The sequence below is a fragment of the Idiotropiscis lumnitzeri genome, chromosome 5 (assembly GCF_059441095.1).
Source record: "Idiotropiscis lumnitzeri isolate Australia: NSW breed Sydney's pygmy pipehorse chromosome 5, RoL_Ilum_1.0, whole genome shotgun sequence".
NCBI classification, from domain to species: Eukaryota; Metazoa; Chordata; class Actinopteri; order Syngnathiformes; family Syngnathidae; genus Idiotropiscis; species Idiotropiscis lumnitzeri.
In genome coordinates, this window is record NC_142395.1 from 16,660,805 (window position 1) to 16,683,936 (window position 23,132).

General features: G+C 42.4%; 1 protein-coding gene across 2 annotated transcripts in view; it reads left to right on the plus strand.

The window, feature by feature from the left end:
* The window catches only part of LOC148337072 (AT-rich interactive domain-containing protein 3B-like), an 84,988-nt gene that overhangs the window by 15,918 nt on the left and 45,938 nt on the right, over positions 1 to 23,132 (plus strand). For both annotated transcript variants that reach the window (XM_088297118.1, XM_088297117.1), the window contains exons 3-4: positions 21,293 to 21,367; positions 21,622 to 21,694. In XM_088297118.1, coding sequence (XP_088153244.1) covers positions 21,293 to 21,367; positions 21,622 to 21,694 — 148 coding nt within the window. The remainder of the gene's footprint in view (positions 1 to 21,292; positions 21,368 to 21,621; positions 21,695 to 23,132) is intronic.

A 23,132-nucleotide genomic window follows, 5' to 3' on the forward strand; every position in this document is an offset into this window, starting at 1 on the left:
GTGTGGCGTAATTGTCGCCTTTACTTAATGTACGGATGGTTTTTTTTTTAGACGATAAGTGAAAATAGTAAGGTTGGCTACATTTAAGTTGGCTTGTTTGTTTAAAATTGAGTTATGTGACGAGTCACGGAAGTAAGTCTCCGTTTTATCGTTTTATAATGATATCTTCTTAATAAATACTCATCTCATTGTTTCATTTATTGCATCACTCATGGCTTAAGACCTTCACGAAGATGTTTGTGAAGATTTTGTTTGGGACGGGGTTTGCTTTTTTGGGGATGTTTAAAGAGGCTCTTTGCACGTTGGGGACTTGACATGACCGCAGAAGTTTGCAGCTGTCGTGGTCTCCGTGTTTGTACTGTCTTAATTAAAGCTTCACTATTCAGCCTCCGGGTGTCGTCAGTTTTATGAAATTGCCCATTCTGCCAACAACTCTACAACATGATGTTCTCAATGGTGTTCTCAGGCTTGCATGGTGTTCTCAGGCTTGCATGCCTCCCACTTTTTCCTCCAAACATAATGATGCTTATTAGAGCCAAACAGTTCGATTTTAGTTCCGTCACACGTCTCCTGAAGTGAAGGTCTTTGTCCCCGTGCGCCTTTGCAAACTGTAATCAGTCTTTTTTATGTTTCTTTTGGAGTAATGGCTTCTGGCTGGCAGAGTGGTAAAGTATTCGTTTCATTGTGAATAATGACACACTCTTATCAGTATAAGCCACTCTCTTCACAAAGTCTTTTGCTTTTGTTCTTAGATTGATATTCACATTTTCGACCAAAACACATTCATCTTAGGGACACAGAGCCCGTCGCCTTCCTAAGCACTTTGATGGCTGGACATTTCCATAGTGTTGATACTTTGTTTGAACAAATGAACGTGGCACCGTCAGGCCTCTGGAAATTGCACTCAAAGGATGGACTAGTCTTCTGAAAGTCCACAGTTCCTTTCCTGATTTATTTATTTATTTTTACACAAACAAACCGTATTTTCGGTGTTCCTTCAAATACTTCCTCAGGTGTGTCTCTCAGTAATCGTTCACATTACAAAAACAATTGCAAATTCTTATGTGAACTGAAGTAAATCAAGGGGAGGCTGGAGGCCCACCTTGCCAGTAACAGGCCACGGGAGGTGTGGCAGGGTCTACGGAGCATCACCAACTTCCGTGGCAGCAGCACGACCTCTGTAGACCCGAGTGCATCGCTGGCAGAGGAGCTTAACTGCTTCTTCGCTCGCTTTGACTCGCCCCAACCGTCACACCCCCGCACTTCAAGCTCCAACTCCCCCCCACTCATCGTAGAGGAACACGATGTGAGGCGCGCGCTCCTGGCGGTCAACCCCAGGAAAGCTACTGGACCCGACGGAATACCAGGCAAGGTCCTCAGAGCATGTGCCCACCAACTGTCACATGTTTTCTGCAGGATCTTCAACCGCTCCCTGGCTCAGGCAGTCATCCCCTCCTGCTTGAAAACTTCCACCATTATTCCTGTCCCCAAAAAGTCACCAGCCGTCCACCTGAATGACTACCGTCCTGTTGCTCTCACACCAGTCATTATGAAGTGCTTCGAGAGGCTGGTTCTCCAGCACATCAGGGACTGCCTTCCTCCCACTCTGGACCCCTACCAGTTTGCATACAGGGCTAACAGATCCACTGAGGACGCCATCGACACTGCTCTGCATGTTGTGCTGGGCCACCTGGAACGACAGCAGAGCTATGCAAGGATGCTCTTTGTGGACTACAGCTCGGCATTCAACACGATCATCCCAGACATCCTCGTCGCCAAACTGGACACTCTCGGCCTCCCTGCCCTCACACGCATCTGGATTAAGGACTTTCTGACCAACAGACCCCAGACTGTGTTGCTCGGCCCCTACACGTCCTCCACCCTCATGCTGAGCACCGGTTCCCCCCAAGGATGCGTGCTGAGCCCTCTCCTGTACGCCCTCTACACCTACGACTGCAGCCCGGCCCACGGCAACAACACCATCGTCAAGTTTGCTGACGACACGACAGTGGTCGGTCTGATCTCGGAAGGTGACGAGACAGCCTACAGAGAGGAGGTAAAGAGACTGACAACTTGGTGCAAGGACAACAGACTGCACCTTAACTCTGCTAAAACAAAGGAGATTGTCGTCGACTTCAGGAGGAACAAGACGCTGCCGCCCCCCCTCTGCATCGAAGGCGTGTGTGTGGAGAGGGTCCACACGTTCAAGTTCCTGGGAGTACAGATCTCCGATGACCTTTCTTGGAGTCACAACACCACAGCAGTGGTAAAGAAGGTCCGCCAACGTCTGCACTTCCTGAGAGTCCTCAGGAAATTCAACCTGGACAGGAAGCTGCTGCTGGCCTTCTACCACTCGTCCATCGAGAGCCTGCTGACGTACTGTGTCTCCACCTGGTACAGCGGCTGCACTGAGGCGGACAGAGTGAGGCTCCAGAGGACAGTCAAAACAGCGCAAAGGATTATTGGCTGCCCTCTCCCCCCACTGTCGGACATCTACACCGCCCGGTGCCTCAGAAGGGCTCTCAACATCGTCAATGACAATACCCACCCAAACTCACACCTGTTCGACCTGTTGCCCTCTGGCAGGCGCTACAGATGCATCAAATCAAGGACCAATAGACTGAGAAACAGTTTCTTTCCGAGAGCCATCTCCATACTGAACTCTCACACACACACGAGACCACCCTAACCTCGCAAAACAGCATTGTGATGTGTTTCTATATGCCCTATACAGTACTGAATTCCATTGCACTGTCTTCTTTATTTATCTAATTTATATATTTGTCTGTATTATTGTTGTATTGCACTGGAGAGGGGAGCCCTCTAATCTCGTTGCACACTTGAGTACAATGACAATAAAGGGATTTCTATTCTATTCTATTCTATTCTAAATATGGTCCTACTTGTGGGGGTGCATTCTCTCTCATCTCATATCGCCAGAATTTGGCACTGTCAGTGCCAAGTTCCGTGGACCTGCATTCCTCCCGTGGTAGTTTGAAATGTTTTATTGGTTGCTGTCGAGACCAGTTTGTGGACTTTCCACTTTGTTTCCATCTTAGAGTAAGTGCCAATTTGACCAAAAATCTAACATTATTTAAAAGAGTGTTTGTGGCAATTTTAACACTCGCTCTTTAAAATTGTGAGTTTACTTCCATCATTCTGACGAACTATTGCTGTAACATATATATATATGTATATATATATATATTTTTTTTTTATATATATATATATTTATATATATATATATATTTTTTTTTTGTAATAACCTCAACTTATTTTTTAATGCAAATTTCACAAACCATGAAATAAAAGTGATGTTTACGTTCATGTGGGAATCTTAATTTTCAGTTTTTAAAATTGTGACTTTTGTCATTCTTGATAATGCTACATCAATCTCGTAACATTACATAGTAAATTTGGAGTATTCTTGTCACTCTGACTTTTTTACAACTTTATACTCGGCACATGACTTCATGTACAATTACGACTAATCCTGGTAAAATTATGACATAATTCTCTGATGTATGTCATTTTCCTGTTTTCAAACTACGACTTTTGCTGTAGCTCATCTCATCTAACCAGAACCTCACGTCTTTTTTTTTAAAATTTTTTTTAAATACGCAACTGTTCCCATAATTCCACAAATGTAATCCTACAATATTATGACTATTTTTTGCATAAATTAATCCTTTTTCGCCTTGGCCAAAATAAATTGTAATTTTGTTTTGCCTGGAAGGAATCAAGAAACAGCAAAACTTTGCCATGTCTAAGTCAGTGTATTCCTCTCAAAATGATTTCTTTTGTCATGCACAATCAGCAAAAATGAAGAAGCGATGCGGCTCATCTCCATTTGAATTTGTTGCGTTAGACTGAAGAAGAAAAGTTATTTACTGTGATTTTTAGATGAAGAAAAATGCTTGGCTATGATTTGAATAATCCTGAAATCACCCATCCATCAAAGCCAACAATGCACCCAAGAGCACATGCCAGCAATTTAGCTTCAGGTGGTTGAAAAGCATCTTGTTAGTATTTTTTTTTTCTTCTAGAGCCACAATATTGGCTGACGTCCAGCTCGGTGTAAGGAGCCTGCTAAGTGCTAACTGGGCCACCGTGTCAAGGCCCGGGGTAAACACAGCAGCAGCTGACTGGTCTCTGGCTTGCAGCCACGGGCGCGGAGGCATTTTCTTTTTACTGTGCACTCATTACAGCTGCCTGCCAAAATCCCGTGTTTGTAGTACCATGCGGCCTCGCTCGCTTGCCAGCGTAATCGCGCACTTGTTAGAAGGCGGCTTGCAAAAGTGCTGGCCGCGGCCCAGGAAATGTCACGTTACGCTAAAAGCAATGTTGCCGCGGATCGGCTTCCAACACTCACACTCCAACCTATGAAACGCTTTTTGGAGCGGCGTGCTCCCACAGGATCACAATTATCTCAAGAAACAACAAGAACAATAAGCAGTTAAACCCTCCAGGCCAGCTAGCTTTAAAAACAACTTCATTTAGTAAGAAAAACTGTTCAGCTACCCTTTTACACTGTTTATGCTGTTAATTGGACAGCAGCCGCTTTTGAAAATAGAGTTGGAACATCCCTGAGGTGGTACAATTCAACCTCAATATTGAATATTTTTAGAATCCTTAATTGTATCAGTTATTTGATCCATTATCCCCAACTATGGAATTTCACATTCTATGTTTTGTAATGGTTACAACACGCTAGGTGAGCTTTGGTTATGAATAATGTGGTTTGGTTGAACATTTTGGCGTATAAATCTACAATGTTGAATTCTCTTTTGTTTCATTCTTCAGTTTTACCGTTTCTTTGAGTGACAACTTGAAGGAAGCATCCTTTGACTCTCATTTGCAGAACTGCTCCCTATCTGCAGCAAAACTGTGCTTAGCACGTTCAGGGATGTAACGCCCGTTTATTTAAAATATTCTATTCAAAGAAATCAAATGTCCCATACTTTATTACAAGAAAGAAAACATTTACCAGTTTGAAATTCCGTGAACTCAGAAAATCTGCCCTTCACTCTTCTCCTTTTTTATTCATAACTTCCAGCTGTTCGCGGCACAGCACTGCTCTGACTACCATAATTGCAATTAAAAATAACGCCACTCAAATAACAATATCCATGCTGTCAGAGCTTCTTTGCGCGGAGGCGGCTAGCTACAAATTTTGTAGTAATAACTATCAATGCAAGAGTGTGAGCAGCACAGTCGTTACAATTAAATGAAAATGAACTGACAAAACTGTACAAGGGTTGGTTAATAGACAGTCGTACTGTGATGACTGCGGTCAATAATTTAAAAAAGCCCAGCTGGTAAATGATTAACGAGTGCGGCTGAAAATTAAATTATTAACAACGGCGACGCCGTCGCATGTGGATTATTGCTAGAACGTCGTCATAGCACTAAAGTGCCAGTTTCTTCTGCCCTCGTCAATATGGTAGCAGGTGCCGAGCGTAACTCTGTTTGTGGGGGATTTACCTATTTAAGATGGCGAATCTTGTTACCTGACCAACATGATCATATTAATGTGTAACGCGGTTAGGCTAATTTTAGTGGCAGATTTGGGCTGGCCCAGCCCCCGCCGGGCCAGACCTTGATTAGTCGAAGCCATCTGCTCGGACAAAGACCTCTCAGGTTCTGCTGCCTCGAATAAATGTGATTAGAAAACCTGAGAGGACGGTTTCCACATGTGACCGCGTCGTTTGGATAATTCATTTTAGCAGCGATGGGGAGGAGTCCTGATTATCCCCCCCACCCCCCGATCTTGCCTGAGCATGGGCAAGAGGTCATCTTAGCTTTTGAATGTATTGAGAAATTTGTACATAGGTTTCTCAATGATTCACAATTCCACAAGTGACTTGTTGTGTCATGTTTGAGTTCTTGACATTTATTAACGCACTTCCTCCGTGCAGAAACTTTGAGGACCACAACAGCTACATTTGATGTCATTCATACGTCAGGTATATATGCATTCAACGTTTCCACAGTAATCAGCCGTTTAAAGGATTTATGGCTATTCTGTATCTTGAGGCCGCTCCAAATATCTACTTTGACAATGTGACAATATCTGCCAGATGCCATTTTCTTTTTAAAGCAAAGTGTGCTAAATGGGCGATGCAGCCTTTTTTTAGTCTGCTTCGTGTGACGGTTCGAATGCTACAAATGTGTCTCAATAAATGAGAAGATCCTCCAAACAATTGTTGTAGTTCGATTCAAAAAGTGAAACTCATACAGATTCAGTAACATGTGATAATTTTCTATAGAGCAATGTCTGATTTGATTGTTTCTTATTCAGTTTTCAAATTTATTGAAATGGTAAGTTTAGGTTTTTTTTATCAGCACTAATGAATACTCTAATCAACAAAATGGGTAAAAAGAAATCATGAATGGGGAAGTGTTTGGAATAGTGTTCAAATTTCCAAATTTGATTTGATTTGATACGCAAGGGTTCAATTTGATTTTCGATTCACGATTCACTTTGATTGATTTTCGATTCAATCTAAGATTTCACGCATTACCAATTTGACTTTTATATGGAAGGCATTCTTAGAAAAAACAATTCTGCAATTACTACAAACTGCTGGCTGTAACTAGGTACATTAGAAAATATATTAATATTTAAATTAAGAATTGAAGCCAATGGAGTCACATGAATCATGTTTTGATCGTGTATTTAACTGGGCCTGATCAAAACAATAAATGCATTTGCCTTCATGCTTGTTGGCGCAGACTTACTGCTTCCGCCATTTTGGTGTGATACGCTCCTTTCACGTAGTGACGAGATCTCGTGTGACGTGTGAAGTCATGTATATCCATGGGGGAAAAGACGTTATTAAAAGTATTGATATATAGTTTTATGAATCGATATCGGGCTATGAACTAGAACATCAATTAATCGATATATGTTTATTTATTTTTAAACCTCACCTTAATTATGAAATATTACATTTTGTATGGTGATTGATTAAGATCTTATTATCCTTGACCGTTGGTCAAGATGGGAGAAATTATATATATGGCATAACTTAGTCACGAACCAAAACAGAAGCACCTACCCATGTCTTTCAGATGACCTACCGCATGTTATAAACCCTGTGCAGTAATAAAAGTTAACCTTTGGTTTTGTGGAGTCAACGTTCCAGTTGATTTAATGATGTGGGTACTCCAATGTTGTGTTACACCAGGTTTATATTTAAGAAACCTTTTTCTCTGCATTTCTCAACTGTTTTCGTAAACTCCATTGTTATTTCTTAGAAATTGTAGTATACTGTTAATGGTGTTTAATATTTTAGTTATGTTAGACGTCAATCATACGTCTTCAGGGTGGCAGAAGCGCTATGCTATCATTGTATCCCATTCCTTGCAAAGCATGTGCTTTGTGTTGTTTGATTACTCTTTCAAGGTCCCTGCTGTTTTTTGACCGCTGCATCGCCCAGTAGAGACGTTTGTCGGCCCCTAGAGATGATCTCCAGATGCGTGACGGGCCCGCACCGTCGCAGATGGGGTAGTCCCCCGGGGGGCACTGGCCTGTCAGTGCTGGAATGCCCCCCAAACACTTAACGCTGGCTGAGGGGAAAACAGATACCTCCAGGAGAAATCGCTGCCATTTATCGATTAGATTGTGAAGTGGAAGCTGTGAATTCCGCTTAGGGTTAGAACATTTGATAGCACTGATAAGTCACAACACTGACTTTCCTGATTTTGACCTGCCTTCTCATTGTCACAGTTATTGAGCCTGAACACTCGAGCGGTGAATGGATTGCCTTTTAGGGGGTATCAGTATACCTGAAAACTCATACATTTTGGCACTAGTGTATTATTCAAATATTTGGATTAGAGATCAAAATGGATGTATTTCCATTCATTCGTTTTCCGAAAAACTAAACCCCTCAGTAGTATCCCCTGGAAAGCAACCGGCACTGACCATGTGGGTGCAACATGGTGTTCCAACAGGAAGTCGTCCGTTTCATGCTAAAGCAGACTTTTTGTGAGTTAATTACAAAGCGAGAGATTGGGTAAGACGCTCAGTCATCCGAGAGGAATTCAGTCGTTCCGCTGCTCATCTGCGTTGAGAGGAGCTTGATGAGGTGGCTCGGGCATCTGGTTAGGGTGCTCCCTGGACGTCTCCCCGGTGAGGTGTTCCAGGCACATCCCACCTGTGGGGATGCCCTGGGGATGACCCAGGACACACTGGAGAGTCTCCAGGTTTGGCAAAATTGAAATGTCTTGTTATTGCCCCGCAAGACCTGGACAAAGTGGCTGGGGAGACAGAAATCTGGGCTTCCGCCCCTGCGATCCGACCCCTGGATCATGGATGGATGGATAAATTACCAGGCTCATAGTTTTGACTAACTTGTACTTGTGATTCCCCCAAATTAGCCACAAGTGGAAGCAGATACGTATTTAAGACAGATTTTGCCAATGCCATTGAATGCACAGAACTTGGCGTCAACGTTTGATGTTTGTTTCAAATTCCAAAAGCTATACTTAGATGTGCAGTGCAATTTTCAAGGATTTTCAAAGGGGGTGTTCAGGCCCCTTCATGTCTACTTAAATCTTTGATTCAATGTGTTTGTTTATTGTGACCATATCGTTGTTGTCAGCGTGATGATTGTGAACTATCAGGTCTGTGCGACATGTCCGGTAGGCCATTAGCACAAGAGTGAAGTGGATGTTCTCTCTTGAAAAAGAAGTGAGATATGCTTTGTATTTTTAGACGCGGCTTTTAGCCGGCGAGACACTACGACGAGCTGCTTTGACTTGAATACCAGTGCATGCCTGTGGTTTTTATTAGGATTCCGAAATATTTGGTTTGAGAACTTGACTACGTGAATAGCTGTTCCATATTGTAATAGCTGTAACAAATGGGTTCAAAATTCAATTACATGTGGGGGCGGGGGCGGGGGGCACTGACAGGGGCTGGAAAATCTGGCCTCGGAGGTCTTATTTTTCAGTTGCGCAGCGCTGTGGGGAAACGGTTAACTTTATGCGGTGGCACAGATGTGATTCACTCAAAATGTTTGCTCTGCTCGTGAAAGCCTCTTTGAACCAATGAGTGTGAACTTCTGGCCACAGCGGCCTATAAACGTTGCATTTGTGTGAGGCAGCGAAAGGGGCCTGTCGACGTAATGGGCAGGGGGTGTGTGGGGGGGTGGATGGGGCCTCTGCCTTCTGTGGAATGTGGTGTCTTGGTGAAAGGGCTGCGACTTGAACAAATGCACTCAGTTTATTTGGCAAACCAGACTTGGGAGTCGCTTAGAGACTTGTTTACTCAGGAACAGAATATGCAAATGCGTCTTTTCCTGTTCGGTCTGTGTTGTAGGTAAAAGCTTCCATTAGCACTTACACATTTTCCTCCCCTCGTGAAGTCTGAAGGGTTCAGCCTTCAATCTTGCAGCGCATCTACCGCGCCATGCAAGGCCACAAAAACTTTCCAATTGAGGCAATGGGGGAAAAAAAGTGATTTATCCGCATGTTTTAGCAGTATTGTGTCACCTCCCCGCCCCCCACCCGGTTAATGAAAACCAGCTTTCAGCTCTGTTTATGTTCAAACCAGACATATACACTTCATTTCCAATGTGGTCCGTTCGAGTCCAAGCCAGCTCTTTTTATGCAACTATTTTCAACTCAAAACAGACAAATGACAATTCAGGGGATTTTCAATGAAGTTCCTACTATGGCGAATGATTAGTAAGCAATTTGTAGACGAGCGATAATTTCCCTCAAGTCTGGCCATAGAGTCACTCCATAAATATTGAGACATTGACACAATTGTGCTCTTTTTGGCTAAATTGTAAACACCACCTCAATTGATATGAAATGAAACTAACTGCAGACTTCTAGATTAAATTTGATCGTATTTGTATCCAAATCAGGTGAACGGTTAAGATATACAACAGTTTGTATGTATGCCTCCTTTTAAGGGAAAAATGAACAATCATCAATCTACTTTCTCTTTTTTTACATTAACTTATTGATTTACTTGCTTGAAAATCCTTTGCGGTCAATGACATCTTGAAGTCTGGATAAGAGTTGAGGTTAGTGTTCCTCTTGTAACGCTAACCCCAGAAGGCAGTGTACAGATGGTTTTCAAATATCAGTCTTCAGCCAACGTCTAGTCTGACATGCAAACGACAGCATTTGCAATCATTTTTTACCGGTCTGTGTGCACGGCAATCATTTTGACGTTTTCGTAAATGTATATCAACCCCCAAAATTGTGGCGTTCTTTCGCCCATTTTGTCATTCTATTTACTTTTGGTCGCTCTCCACTTCCCCCCTCATTTCTCTTTTTGTGGAGGTTTGTAATTGGAGTGATTAATGGAGGGGTGAGGTGGTCTCGCCCAGAGGCTTGTTTTTCAGCAGTCCGTTTCAAAAGTGCCGCACTAAGCCAGGCCCGGGCAGGTAGAAACACGCCCAGCCCTTGGACGTTTAGACCTCCTTGTCCCGCCACTCTGTCGGTTCCCTCCAAAAAGCCAGAAATCAGTTTTTTTTTGTTTTTTTTTTGTTTAGTTTTTTTCAAGCCACAAACAGGATTGGATTGATAGGGTAAGACGTTTCCCCAGGGTGTTGTTCTTTGCTCGCCACATTTTGTGCTCCATAATTCTTAATGAGAGAATGAGCAGAAAGCATGGGGCCATATGTTCCGGAGTGGCAATGGGATTTATACTTCCCCCACGCCGCACATGGATTCACAATTAGCTTGAGCCTTTTGTTGGCCACTCACCATGAGATCCTTTGCAGTTGTTAGGACGGCATCCGCTCAGCCCCCCGCCCCTCCGACCGATGCATGCACCCACCTCCTCGGCTGCCCGAGAGGCCCTGTAAATGATTCGTGGCGCCCCGCCGCGGGATCAAGGCCCCAATTATTCGATTTGGATTAGAGATCATGGCCCCACAATGCTCATTTGTACAGTCACGCTGAGAGGAGGCACGTTTCGCTTTCTCCCGGCTGCCTCGCAGATGGTATTTGACACTGAAGGCATCTTGTTTGCCTTGCAGATGACCGAATAGGCTGAGTGGAACAGCCGAGCCTTAAAAATTTGAAGATTTTGTACTTTTTTGTTATATGTTGGATCGATCACTGACTTTAGTCATTTTTTAGATCAGCAAAAACAAACAAACAAAAAAAAAACGTTTTCTTCATTTATTTTATAAAATGCAACCCCCCCCCAAAAATCCAATTTTAATGTCTAATATGGCCGTTTAGATTTTTAGAATGCAATATAAGGAAGTACATGTTCTTATTTTCTACGTGCGACAGTGTATAAAATAAGAAGCTATCCTGCTAGACATTTTGACATGAATGTTTTCTTAAGATTATTTAGTGAATCAAAAGTGTTTTGTAAAATAAATGAAGACAAAGTTATATTTTGCTTTATTTTTATATTTGGTAAGCTTTATTTTGAGATTGGCCTTTGCAGAGGCGGCATGTCCATTGAATATGTTTGCAGCTTCCGTAACATGTCTCTCTGAATGATGATGTTGGGACACGAAGCAAGAAAAAAAATCCTCAATCATTAATTTGAGGACTCGTTTCACCCCAAGTTACCAAACTACTTCCATATCAGACCGACTAAACCCGACGGCGAGCACATTCAGCATTAAGTGGCTGCCTTCTGCTACGCATCTTACCTAATTTGTTGGGTGAACATTTCTGCCCCACAGGAAAATATCAGTATCATAAAAAAGGCTATTTTTTGCCCTTGCGAATGTAAATCGGGCTTTTGACACTCCTGATGACATAACATTTCCGGGTCGGCTTCATCCCTCATCCCATACCGTGTTGGTTTTCCTCAACATATTGTCGCCTCCCAATAAAGTTGGCAATTACTTGCTGTCAGCGGATTCCTGTAATTCCAGTACACCTCATCATCGCATATTGCTTCACCTTGACAAATTGCTGACTTGTGTGACTGGGCACTGAGCCAAATACGCAACCTGGGACTTGGCATTGCATTACAAGTAATGGAGTCTATGCACTCGCCAGCGCAGACCCCAAAAACTACAGCCGAGGTACCGATTATTCTCGTTTCGGGCGCCTTTTTTTTTTTTTTTTTTTTTTTTTTTTTTAATAATAGGAGATTTGTTTTGCCTTTTTTTTATGTTTGCCCACCGTGTTTCGCCATTTCTGCCCGCCGTCCAGAATTCTGCGGCAGCGCCTTGATAATTAAAATTACTTTGGCATCTGCTCAAACCATTTCTGCCATCTCTGCGCTCTTTTGACAGGCTAAACGTTAGAGAAGAGCACTGATTTTTTTTTTTCCCGCATTTTGGGTGAACATGAAGTGACATTTAGTTACCTTTACTGGCTCAAATTGGCGTGGGGACGTCGCCTCAATGCACATAGAATTCAATTGCTGCTATTTTGATGCGTTAGTTTGGTGTTAAAAGTCAGATTTTTAAAAAAATAATAATAATTTTCAAGGCAAACTTTGCCTGAAGACCCAATTTTAGCTAGAGACACACTGCAAATCCAAGTTCAAAATTCCTTTTTATTCCCACGATTGTCTTCTTTTAAAATGTTAATTTTTTTTGACAGTCCATTTCATTTGCTATATTTCCAATATGGTTGTTTACACTGACAGATCACGAACAACCTGCATGTGTATAAAATAGAGTTTTGTTGGGAATACACAGGTATTTGGATTGACAAAGCTGTTTGTTGGAATTCTCAGGTCTTGTAAATTGCCCACACAATTATTGGTTATCACCTTTCAAAACATTCCTGCCACCAATAAGAGCAGAGAGCCATCTCTCATGGTTTACCTTGACTTGTTTTGGTTAACTCAGATCATTTTGTTCATTGTAAAAACACAACTGACCGCGTTAATAAGCCCATCCTCAAATTAGTTGACAAGTGTCCAACAAAAGGGCCAAAACATTAAAAAATAAATAAATGTAGGTCACATGTTGTTTATGACAACTCCTTTGACACAGCGCTTTCCCTACAAAGCGTGGCAGTTTTATTTATTTAACACATTTCATACGCAAGAAACCTCAACGGGCTTCACACAAGCAAGGAAACAACACTTACAAGCTTTTACAAATAACAGCTAATGACATTCAGAAGCAAAGCAGAGATGAACAAAAGTGGTTTACGAAAAGAATATATATTGATGACGTTTCAACAGAAAACTTTAAAAAAGTTTCTTACAAATCTTACAGTCCCCGAATACAAAATGTGTGAGGTGCATACATTTTCAGTAGAATTAGTGAGCTGCTCGGTAAATGGCGCTGCCATCACACCTCTGTGTCGGAATGTCTGTGTAAAATCACACGCTGGGCTGACATTGTTAAATCTGCGCACACGAGATGGCCGCGGGCCTAATCTGCTCAAGCAGTCCAAATGTAGCAAATGAGTGTCGTGATATAGGTGAACACACGACTGTAGTCCTGCCCTCGTGTCAGCTTCCCATACACAGCATATGATTGAGGATGATGAGTATTGACATACGCTGTGAAATTGCGTCCGGAGGGGGCTGGATGGTGCCGGGGGGGCTTTGGACCTCCATGTGTTTGTGCATCCCGGGTTATTGATTTCGTACTCCTCCCCACCCCCACCACCACCCTGTTCAACGGTTATGACCCAGGAGACTGTGTTTGGCAATGTGACGGAAGCTCCAAGCGAGGTGGCCACACCGTCGGCGATTGGCTTTTGGCTAACTTGGCTTCAATTTGTTATAGACATCAAGGTTGGACATTAACGATAGCCTTTGGTCACTATGCCGCTGTGTCTCAGGCCGCTACACCTTCATGTGCTGTCACAAACTTGGCCAGTCCAAATTACGGAGTCACGGCCCCCCAAAATGGCTCAAAAATGCCTTTATTTTGTCTCAGACCGAAAAACTTTTGTTACCAAAGCAACCTGGTGATTCAATCTTATCTAGAAAGGTTGATTCAAATATAAATACTTGATGATGATGATGATAATAATAACAAATCCTATAGACGAACTCCCGAGACAGATAACTAGCAAGCTAGAATGGCTAATCTCCGCTCGGTTCAGCTCTGGTGTCACTTCACAGAGAGAATTACCTTCTCCTTTTCTGAGAAGTGTGTAGTTTTAGTTTGTACAATTCTTAGATTTAATGCTGTATCTACTGTGAAAAGCGTGTTCAATGAAGTCAAAAATATTTACCTATAGTCATTTCAAAATAATACATTTTAGAACTGTAATTGCAATACCGTGAAACTGCGGTATTTTTACTGGCAGTTATCAAACCGTCAGCATTTGATCCTGGCCCATGCCTTTTGCTTGCGTTTCTTGTCTGTATAAAAGGGACTTCTAATGTCAATGAAATGCTTATGGAATATAATCCCCGTGAGGTTCTTAGCTCAACATACTTGGGTCAATTAATGGAGCTCAGAGTTCAAAGCAAACATGGTGAATCAGCTGTTATGCTGCACACAAGTGAAATAAGCTAACAGAACTGAAGTTTTCCTCAACTGTCAATGCTTTTGAATCCAGGTTCCTTCCCCATAACTATGATTAAGGTCTTTTAAATAACATCCATAATAAATGTTTCCAAAATCTTGCCTCTCCTTCTAATTGCAGGTGTTCTGATCAGCATTTTATGCAGCCGATTCCAATACTGATCATCAACTGCCAATACTGATCACCACCAAGTTTTTGTTCTTCAAATGTCTTATTAAATGTGTTGTTTTGAAGCTTTTTTCTCATATTGGTGGCCGATCGACCGAAGCGCCAGAATTTCGAATCCTCCCTCTTAGGTTAAAAAACTGCAATCGACTTAGGACCTTTGTTACTTGTTTGTCCCTGTCATACACAAAAGCAACACAGGATAAAGGCAAAAAATGACGCTTTATCTGTACTTCCTCAGGTAGCGGAAATTTGGCGCATCGACTTTGCGCCCCCCCAATGCGCGTCAGTGCCATTTATACAGAGCAGCAACTAGGGAAAAGGGCATAAAATAGATGGCTTTTACAGGCGCAGTAAGAGAGTGTCGACCGCCCACGTTCACACCCAATTCAGTGTTGGTGCCCTTTAGACATAGCAGCAACATGGGGGGGAGGCCACAAAATGACTGCTTTTCCTGGCTGTGTAAAAAAAAAAAAAGGGTCATCTGATACTACCGCACAAGGAGGAAATTTCCCAGGTCAACTTTGACTTTTAGTGCATAAAGACACTGTACTTTATACTCCCAGCTGCAGTTTAAAATCCCAAGTGTTAATGCACTCGATGCACTTTTTTTTTCTGCCTACTCTCCTTTATTTTCAAATTTGCTTGTAAAACGTCCTCCTCTTTGTAGCTTCCGATTGAGAGCCCAACCTGCTGCGAAGGATGCGAATCACATGAAGCTTTTACCGAGGTCGTGTCTCTTCATCTAATAACAGCTGCACTATCAAATTGGAGAAGTGCTGTCAACATCCTGAGCGATCAATGCCACCAACACACACACACACGGACACACACACACTCCTCAAGCACCAGCAGCAGCCATTAACCCTTCCTGTTCCGGCACGCCTGCTCCTTCACTAAAATGGTGCCTTCAGACAATCTTTTGTGTAATGGCTGCGTTAGAATTGCCCTCCAGCTACGCATCAGCTCTCTAAGTCATCGGGATTTGCAAAATGTAGATGGTGAGATAAGCAGAGAATGTGTACCCAGGCCGCATTAATGCCAAAATTAACGCCCCGTGTTTGAGTCTCAACGGACAGCTAAACCGGTTTTACAAGCCCTACCAATCACTGCAAATTGTGTGCCGTTGGTGTAAGCCACAAGGGAACTTTGGACCCTTTATTTCCCCCCACACACACACACTCCCACCCCTCCCCTTCAATAAATGCAGCAACCAGCTACTGCTCACTTCTCATGTACGGTTATTCCGATCCTTGATTTGGTGCCGTGCTAGTCAGTCACGTATGTCCATAATGTGATTAGACCACCCACAGCCAGCCTTGTAAACCCGATTCCTTTTTTTTGTTACTTCACTTGCTCTTCACGCTACGATTTTTACTTCGAGTGGATATAATAATTCTCCACACCGATGTTAACGTGCTATATTTTTTTCTGTATAGAAAAAAATATAGCACAAAGCTAAATCATTTCAATGTTTTTACCATTAATGAGACCTATAACCATGCCAAAGTAAAAAAGTCTAGATAAACAACAGGGATAAATGTGGTTGCATAACTGTTCGGATCCACTTACAACTTTGGATGTGACATTCACATGCTGCGCCTTTTGGCGCGATGCAATATCAATCAAAATGCTGGGTTTACACGAGTGGGGGGGACATATTGTTGTGAACAAAATGTTTGACTTGACATCCCCTTTAAAGTCCTAATATTTTTTGTTTGTTTGTTTTTCCCCCAGGAATTTTGGTCTAAAAATATTCTTTTCTCAACTTGTAGCCATTCGACTTTAGCGTTTCCAATGTATTTGCATGCAAACATTTTAAGACGGAAACCTGAGTGCGTCCAGTTTAAGATTCCAGTTTTAAGACGTAATTTGAGCAGGAGGTGTTAAGGTGACTGATCATGACGAGTGAAAATGTCAGTAGCCACCTTAACTGACTAAAAAGGTGATGTGAAGCGTTAACATTCCTGTGTCTGACCAGAGTCTCCATTCATGTGCCAACATGTCCTTGCGGTTGACAGGGTTTATGTTCCTATTGGAGTGGACCCTCTCAAGGCCGACCTCATGTTTGTGAATCAATCAATCAATTATTTTTTAAAAATCACCATTTTCTGTTACTTTTAGTTGTATTGTTCTGTAAAATTTAACCATACTACACATGTTGGAGTATGTCACATGTGAAAGTCTTGAGTCTACTTACAATCAAGTCCCAAGTTGCTGTTGCAAGAAAAGAAAAAAAACGTCATTTGACAAGCAAAGCGCATCAGCAATGACTGGAAGATGTGAAACTGCAAAGAGCATTCTATAACGACCTCTTAAAACATTGTGTGAGGAAGCTATAGTGATTTCATACATCCCGCGTGCAACCAGCAGCGATATATCAAGCCTATTCTATTTCTATTCCCCCTATTCCTACCGTCATGAATCCAACCTTGATTTTGAACATGCGCTTCAATTGTGCGTGAAGAACATTTTTACGCATTTATCACTGAAGGAGGCCCAATGAGTCCAAAAAAAAAAAAAAAAGAAAGCCTGTGCTACAATGGAATGGTAGGACCCGCACAGCCTGTGGACGGGCTATTGTTTTTTGTGTCAACACGTTTGTGTTCCCCCTAACATAGCCGAACCCGCTAACCCAACAGCCCGTTCCAACGAAGTTACATTTTTCGGTTGTTAGCATGACAATCTACGTCGGTCACAGATTTTTCACACATTACATAACTGACACGACATGACTACACTGGAATTGGGAAATTGTCCAATACAGTGAAAAAAAAAATCAATACATATCGATTATCGACCAATATGAATGACCTATATCGCAATATACTTTTCAGCCGTACCACCCAGCTATCATTGCTAATATTGGTATAGTGTGTATGGTTGTATGTTGACGTTTTAGATTTAAGTTGATTTTGAGTTATTTGGCTGTTGTTGCGCTATGAACACGCGAGGATCGTATTCTTGTGTGTTTTTGAACATACTTGAAGTATCCTCATGGGTTAAACGTTGTACCGCCGTTTTCCGTTTTAATGACGATATTTTTTTGTTGATGAAATGTAGTTGATGTTCATATTGGAGCCTGATATTGTAAACAATTCAAACATGCCCAGCGGGCTCCGTTGCGATCAACTCCACCCATGCATTTCTCCTTAGACTTTGATTGGAGAGCTTTTCGTGAGTTTCCGTCACGTATCTATAGGTTGATATACGACCTTATTTAAAATGTCTACTGATGGTTCTAAGGTCGTCTAAGGTGCAGTACAGCAACTTTAGAGGCTAAACGTGTTTATGGTTGCCTTGAAGGGTAGTGTGTTAGTGGGATGAGAGGGTCGAAAAGAGTGGGATGTTTAATCATTGTTTGTGTACAAGGGACGCAATCAAACTATAGTAGTTGGTTGTGTAACAATGAGAGGAAAGAAAGAAGAAAACCAAGTGCTGCAAACGACAGTTACTATCAATGTTGTTTTGGAAGTTAGGAAATCTCCCATTATGTTCGCTTTTATCAGCAAGATTACTTTGTTCAACTTTGGGCTGTTGATGATGCTGTGCACCCGCCGTGAGCCCCCCCCACCCACCCCCTCAGTACGTGAGATTATACATAGCCAGCCAGAGAGCTGATTTATTTCCCGTTATAGTTGTTTATAATGGCTAAAGGTTAACAGAAGTGTGGACAAATGCTGTGCAAAGGTCTGTATGTTCTCCAAATGTACTATAGTGTGTATTTACCTTTGCATGATGGTCCTATGGCATGTTTCAGTGGCATTACAATACTTCCCCTCGCGATTCAATTTTGATTTAGCAAATACTCTGAACTGATTCACCTCCAGGTGCAGGAAACTTTGCATGTGATTCGAGTTGGATGGGCGTTGGAGCAAACAAAACAGGGCGACAGCAGCAAGCAGTGGGAAAGTAAATCTGAGGTTGAGAGTCATTTTGTAAATTTGCCTGCAAACTGCCACCAAGCTCCGTCTGTGCATAGAAGATTACAGCGTGTCTGACCGCATTCATAGGCAAGGACCTTCAACTGTACAGTGCCGTGGAAAACCAGCATTTTAAGATGATATCGAAATTCAAACAACGATATGCAATACCAACATGAAAACATATGTCAGAATTCGCTGTACACAAAATTGAAAAGAGGATTTGGAGTTGTTGACTCTGTCAGAGTCACTCATGCGACAGCTGGACTTCCAGAGCGAGTGACTCCGAATGAACTATTCTCATTTTATTGAGCGTAAAGAAATATGAAGTCTAAATGCACTTAACTTTTTCAGTACACTACATATCCACAAATTACTGCAATCCAATAAATTTTGTAACTTTCAATGAGACTTCAGCACCCTCTCAGCACATATTTTGGCCCACTCTTTATGTCTGGAGTTTGAAGGGTCCTCCCACAGATGTTCAATAGGAATTAGGTCAGGGATCACAGAAGCCATTCTGGGGTGTTTTTAGCTGTGTTTGGAAAAAGGGCGTTGGGCTCATTTCCAACCCAAATTATCATGCAAACCCAATAATTGGAAATCAAAGATCCATCCATTATCCAAGACGCTTCTCCTCACGAGGGTCGCGGGCATGCTGGAGCCTGCACACACAGATGAACCATTAATGCTCACTATCACACCTACAGACATTTTGGAGTGCTCCATCAAACTACCATGTCTTTTGAATGTGGGAGGAAACCGGAGTACCCAGAGAAAACCCACGCAGGCACGGGGGAGAACACGCAAACTCCACACAGGAAGGCCGGAGCTGGAATCGAGCCCTGCACCTTTCTACTGTGAGGCTGACGTGCTAACCAGTCACCGACGTGTCATCAAATCAAAGATTTAAAAAAAAAAAAAAAAAAACAGGACCAGTATGGCATTTATATTATTATATTAAAAAAGGGATGCAACCATAAGAAAGGTGATAGCAGCAGTGCTGTCAGTATAGAGCCCCGGCCAGTCAAGCCAAGTTCCATTTCTGGCTTGATAGATATCATGATAATGATCGTGATCTGCCATGTTGACAGTTTGAACTCCACATGTTGTCTGACTTGTGAGGCACGTTTCCCCACCATATCTGTTCACCTGACGTAAACCTTTTACAAGCATTTTGTGTGAAATACTAACATGCAACCTTTTGGCCCACGGGCCCTGCTCTTCAGGCCCTGTAATTTTCATTGACCAATGGGCTCCTACTTGAAATGAGACCCCCGAGCCGGAGCTATTAACGTGAGAACCCCCCTCCATCCCCAACTCCAACCCCCCCTAACAGCCCCCCTGCTCCTACTTTGCCCCGAAAGGATCTTGTTTTGATTCCTGATGCTTTTATAGGTTTTGTCTTTAAGGAGACATTCCTGCTCGGCACATACCGTGCGCCCCTCTCTGCCCCTATTTTCCTTCCTTCCCGTCTTGTGGGGCCTTTGCAACCCCCCACTCACAAACACAACCATGATCACGACATATGTGTGTGTTGGTAAAGGCTTTTGACCAGGCTGCCCTCTCCCGACAGCCTAGCTCCACTCCATGAACTTGGGACACCCGTCACAGCTGCATTAAGATTGAAGGATGGAGGCGGGGTGGGGGGGGCGGTAGTGAGTCTTTCGTATCCAGCTGGGTCGGAAGACAAGGGCGGGTGGTGTGGGGGGGGTGCAGGGCACAGATGCAGATGGTTTAGGTCAAATGGAGACGTTTGAGCGTAAAAAAAGAAGTAGTTTGCCGGTGGAGAGGGGGACACGCGAGCTCAGGGGCACAATAAATGCAGAGGTCACACCCTCCCGACCACGGGAAAAGTGCATTCCCGCAGATTGAGAACGGATTAGTTTTCCTAGGTTCAGTTAACTGTTGTTGTTGTTGTTGTTGTGCATCGTGCTAATTGGAGGACAAACATGAAACCTATTCAGAATGGGCCATCATTATTCATGAGGGTGAGCGACCAAAAACCTTCAATGCAAATGGCAAACGTTCTTGTGTGGCATAAATGTGGCCACAAATTCCTCTTTTCAATTACCTGTATTAATAGTTTGAGTTTTGAGTGCGACATTTGACAATGCCTTTGAACCATGCGGTTCTGATGAAAATGTTTTATTTTTACCAAATATTGTTAAAAAACTACGCACATTTATGGATCTTGGCATGAGTTTAACTCACATGTAACAACCTGTCACTTGTGACATTTTAACATCCAACTGCATGTCTTTTTTTTTTGGTCTCTCCACACATTTCACTCAAACGTCACCTTTAACTCAAGGTATCTCAGTTATGCGGCCTCTCAGTCTGAACACTAGTGGACTCTATTTAAAAGGAATACATAGATAAGAAAGAAGAATGTAGAGTGTGGGGATTTCAACAATTGTGTCACATGATCAAACCCAGACAAAAGCTGAGCCAGTGGGCATTTTGATGTCAATTTCAGTTGACAGCATGTGACGGTGCTGCATAAAACCTCCTTGATGAATGAAAACGATTGGCTTAGTCTAATTAATTATCTATATTATTTATATATATATACTGAGTTCAGAATAGTGGGTGGCACATAGATCATATTGCAAAAATAGCTACAGAGGGTTTTTTTCAGGCTCAGATTGTTTGCTTTCTACTTTGTAGGCTCCAATTTATGCCACTGTAAGAATTTAATGTCATATGTAGCACTGTTTTATGCATTGCTTATTTGTATTCTGTGTCTCTATTTCTTGTAGAACGGAAGCGCTAGCTGGGCGGACGAGGCGGACAGCAGCAGAGGACGAGGAGAAGCCTCCAGAGACTTTGCCAAGGTGCGACTATTTTGCTTTCAGAAAAAAAAAAAGAAGTGCCCCAATTAAAGGTGGCTAATGGTTTGTTTTAACTTTAAAATGGCTTCAAAAGAAGAATATACTTCGGTGGCATCACCTTTTCTGTTAAAGAAAACACACTTTCATGAGGCAGTGCTAATTGTGACCATTTGTTCAGGAAACGGAGTAATCTAAACAAAGCAGTCCATGATATGAATTTGTCCGAGCCACCGCTAATAATGGCGTTTCTTCTTCAGTTGTACGAGCTGGATAATGACCCCAAAAGGAAGGAGTTCTTGGATGATCTCTTTACCTTCATGCAGAAAAGAGGTACTTTGCAGTTATATACATTACAATAGTAATATTTAAATGGTATTCTGCAGTCTTAGTCATGATAAGTCATATAGGATGCAGTCATTTCATTTAGTTTGCAACTTGAAATGCTCTGCAACAAACAGGGGGGAGGCATTTATCTGTACGATTCTCAGAAATAAGAAGTATTTGTAAAAGAAAAAAAAAAAGGGTGTAATTAATTACTCTCAACAAGAACTGTTTTTGAGTTTGTCTTCATTGCCGGCCTGCCACTCGGTGTAGAACGTTAGTATCGTACTTGATATGGGAGAAGATCACGGTTTTGTTCTCAATTTCTCTTGCTCTTTGTTTGGAGAGCGGTCAGCTGTTTGGTCTAAGTGATTAAAAGCTGTTTGAGTGTTGCTTCTGTTGTAGTTACATCAGGCATGGATTGTTTGTTTTGCTTTGGGTTTTTTTTTTTTCTTTGTGCATCTCAAGAATTGTAAGTGGTCCAACTGAAATGTGTTAAGATTTTGGGCTTGGAATGGTGGCTGACTGGTTGGCACAGCCGCCTCAAAGTTCTGGCGTTGTCGTTTCTGTGTGAAGTTTTCATGTTCTCACTGCGCCTGTGTTGGTTTGCGTCGGTTTCCTCCAACATTCCAAAAACATGCATATTAAGTTGTTCATAGGTGTGAATGCGAATGGTCTATTTATGTGTTCTCTGCGGTTTGATGGCGACTAGTTCAAAATGTAACGTTCATAGCTCTTAATGTTTTGTAACATGTTATAATTAGAATTAGAATTAGAAATCCCTTTATTGTCATTGTACTCAAGAGTGCAACGAGATTAGAGAGCTCCCCTCTCCAGTGCAATACAGCAAATACAGACAAATATATAAATTAGATAAATAAGAGAGTGCAATGGAAAATAATCATGCTACTCGCACTTTCTGACTTTCAATTTCTGGCAAATGAAAAGTGTCACCTGCAATTTTATAACTTAACTTCATGGGCGCTTCCACTCGTATGTTAGTGATCCCCCAGGTCTGACTAGTCTGGTCTTTCAAAGTCGTCGTTTAGTGGGATTGATGTATAAAGCTATGAGGGAGGCACGGAATCTGTCAGGGCCCTGTTAGCGTCTGTGTCCAGCGACAGACGGCGGGAGTTGTAGACGGCTGACCCCTACACACATGCTGATCTATCACTCTGCCACAAACGCCGCTGGACAGCCGATATCTGCCTCAACACGCCAGCTTGCGTTATTCACACCAGTACAATAATGGAATTATTTGGGACGTGAGCTAAAATGCTTACAGTTGCGGTGCAAACATTCTTGTGTTACAGAAAGTGCTACCAATGTTAATACGACAATGCTAGTCGTTATTTTAACTATAACTTGACATCACGGCCAATGACCATGCTGAAAATACAGAATTCCATTCCTACAGCCGCAACATAACCGCAATTTGTACATAAGT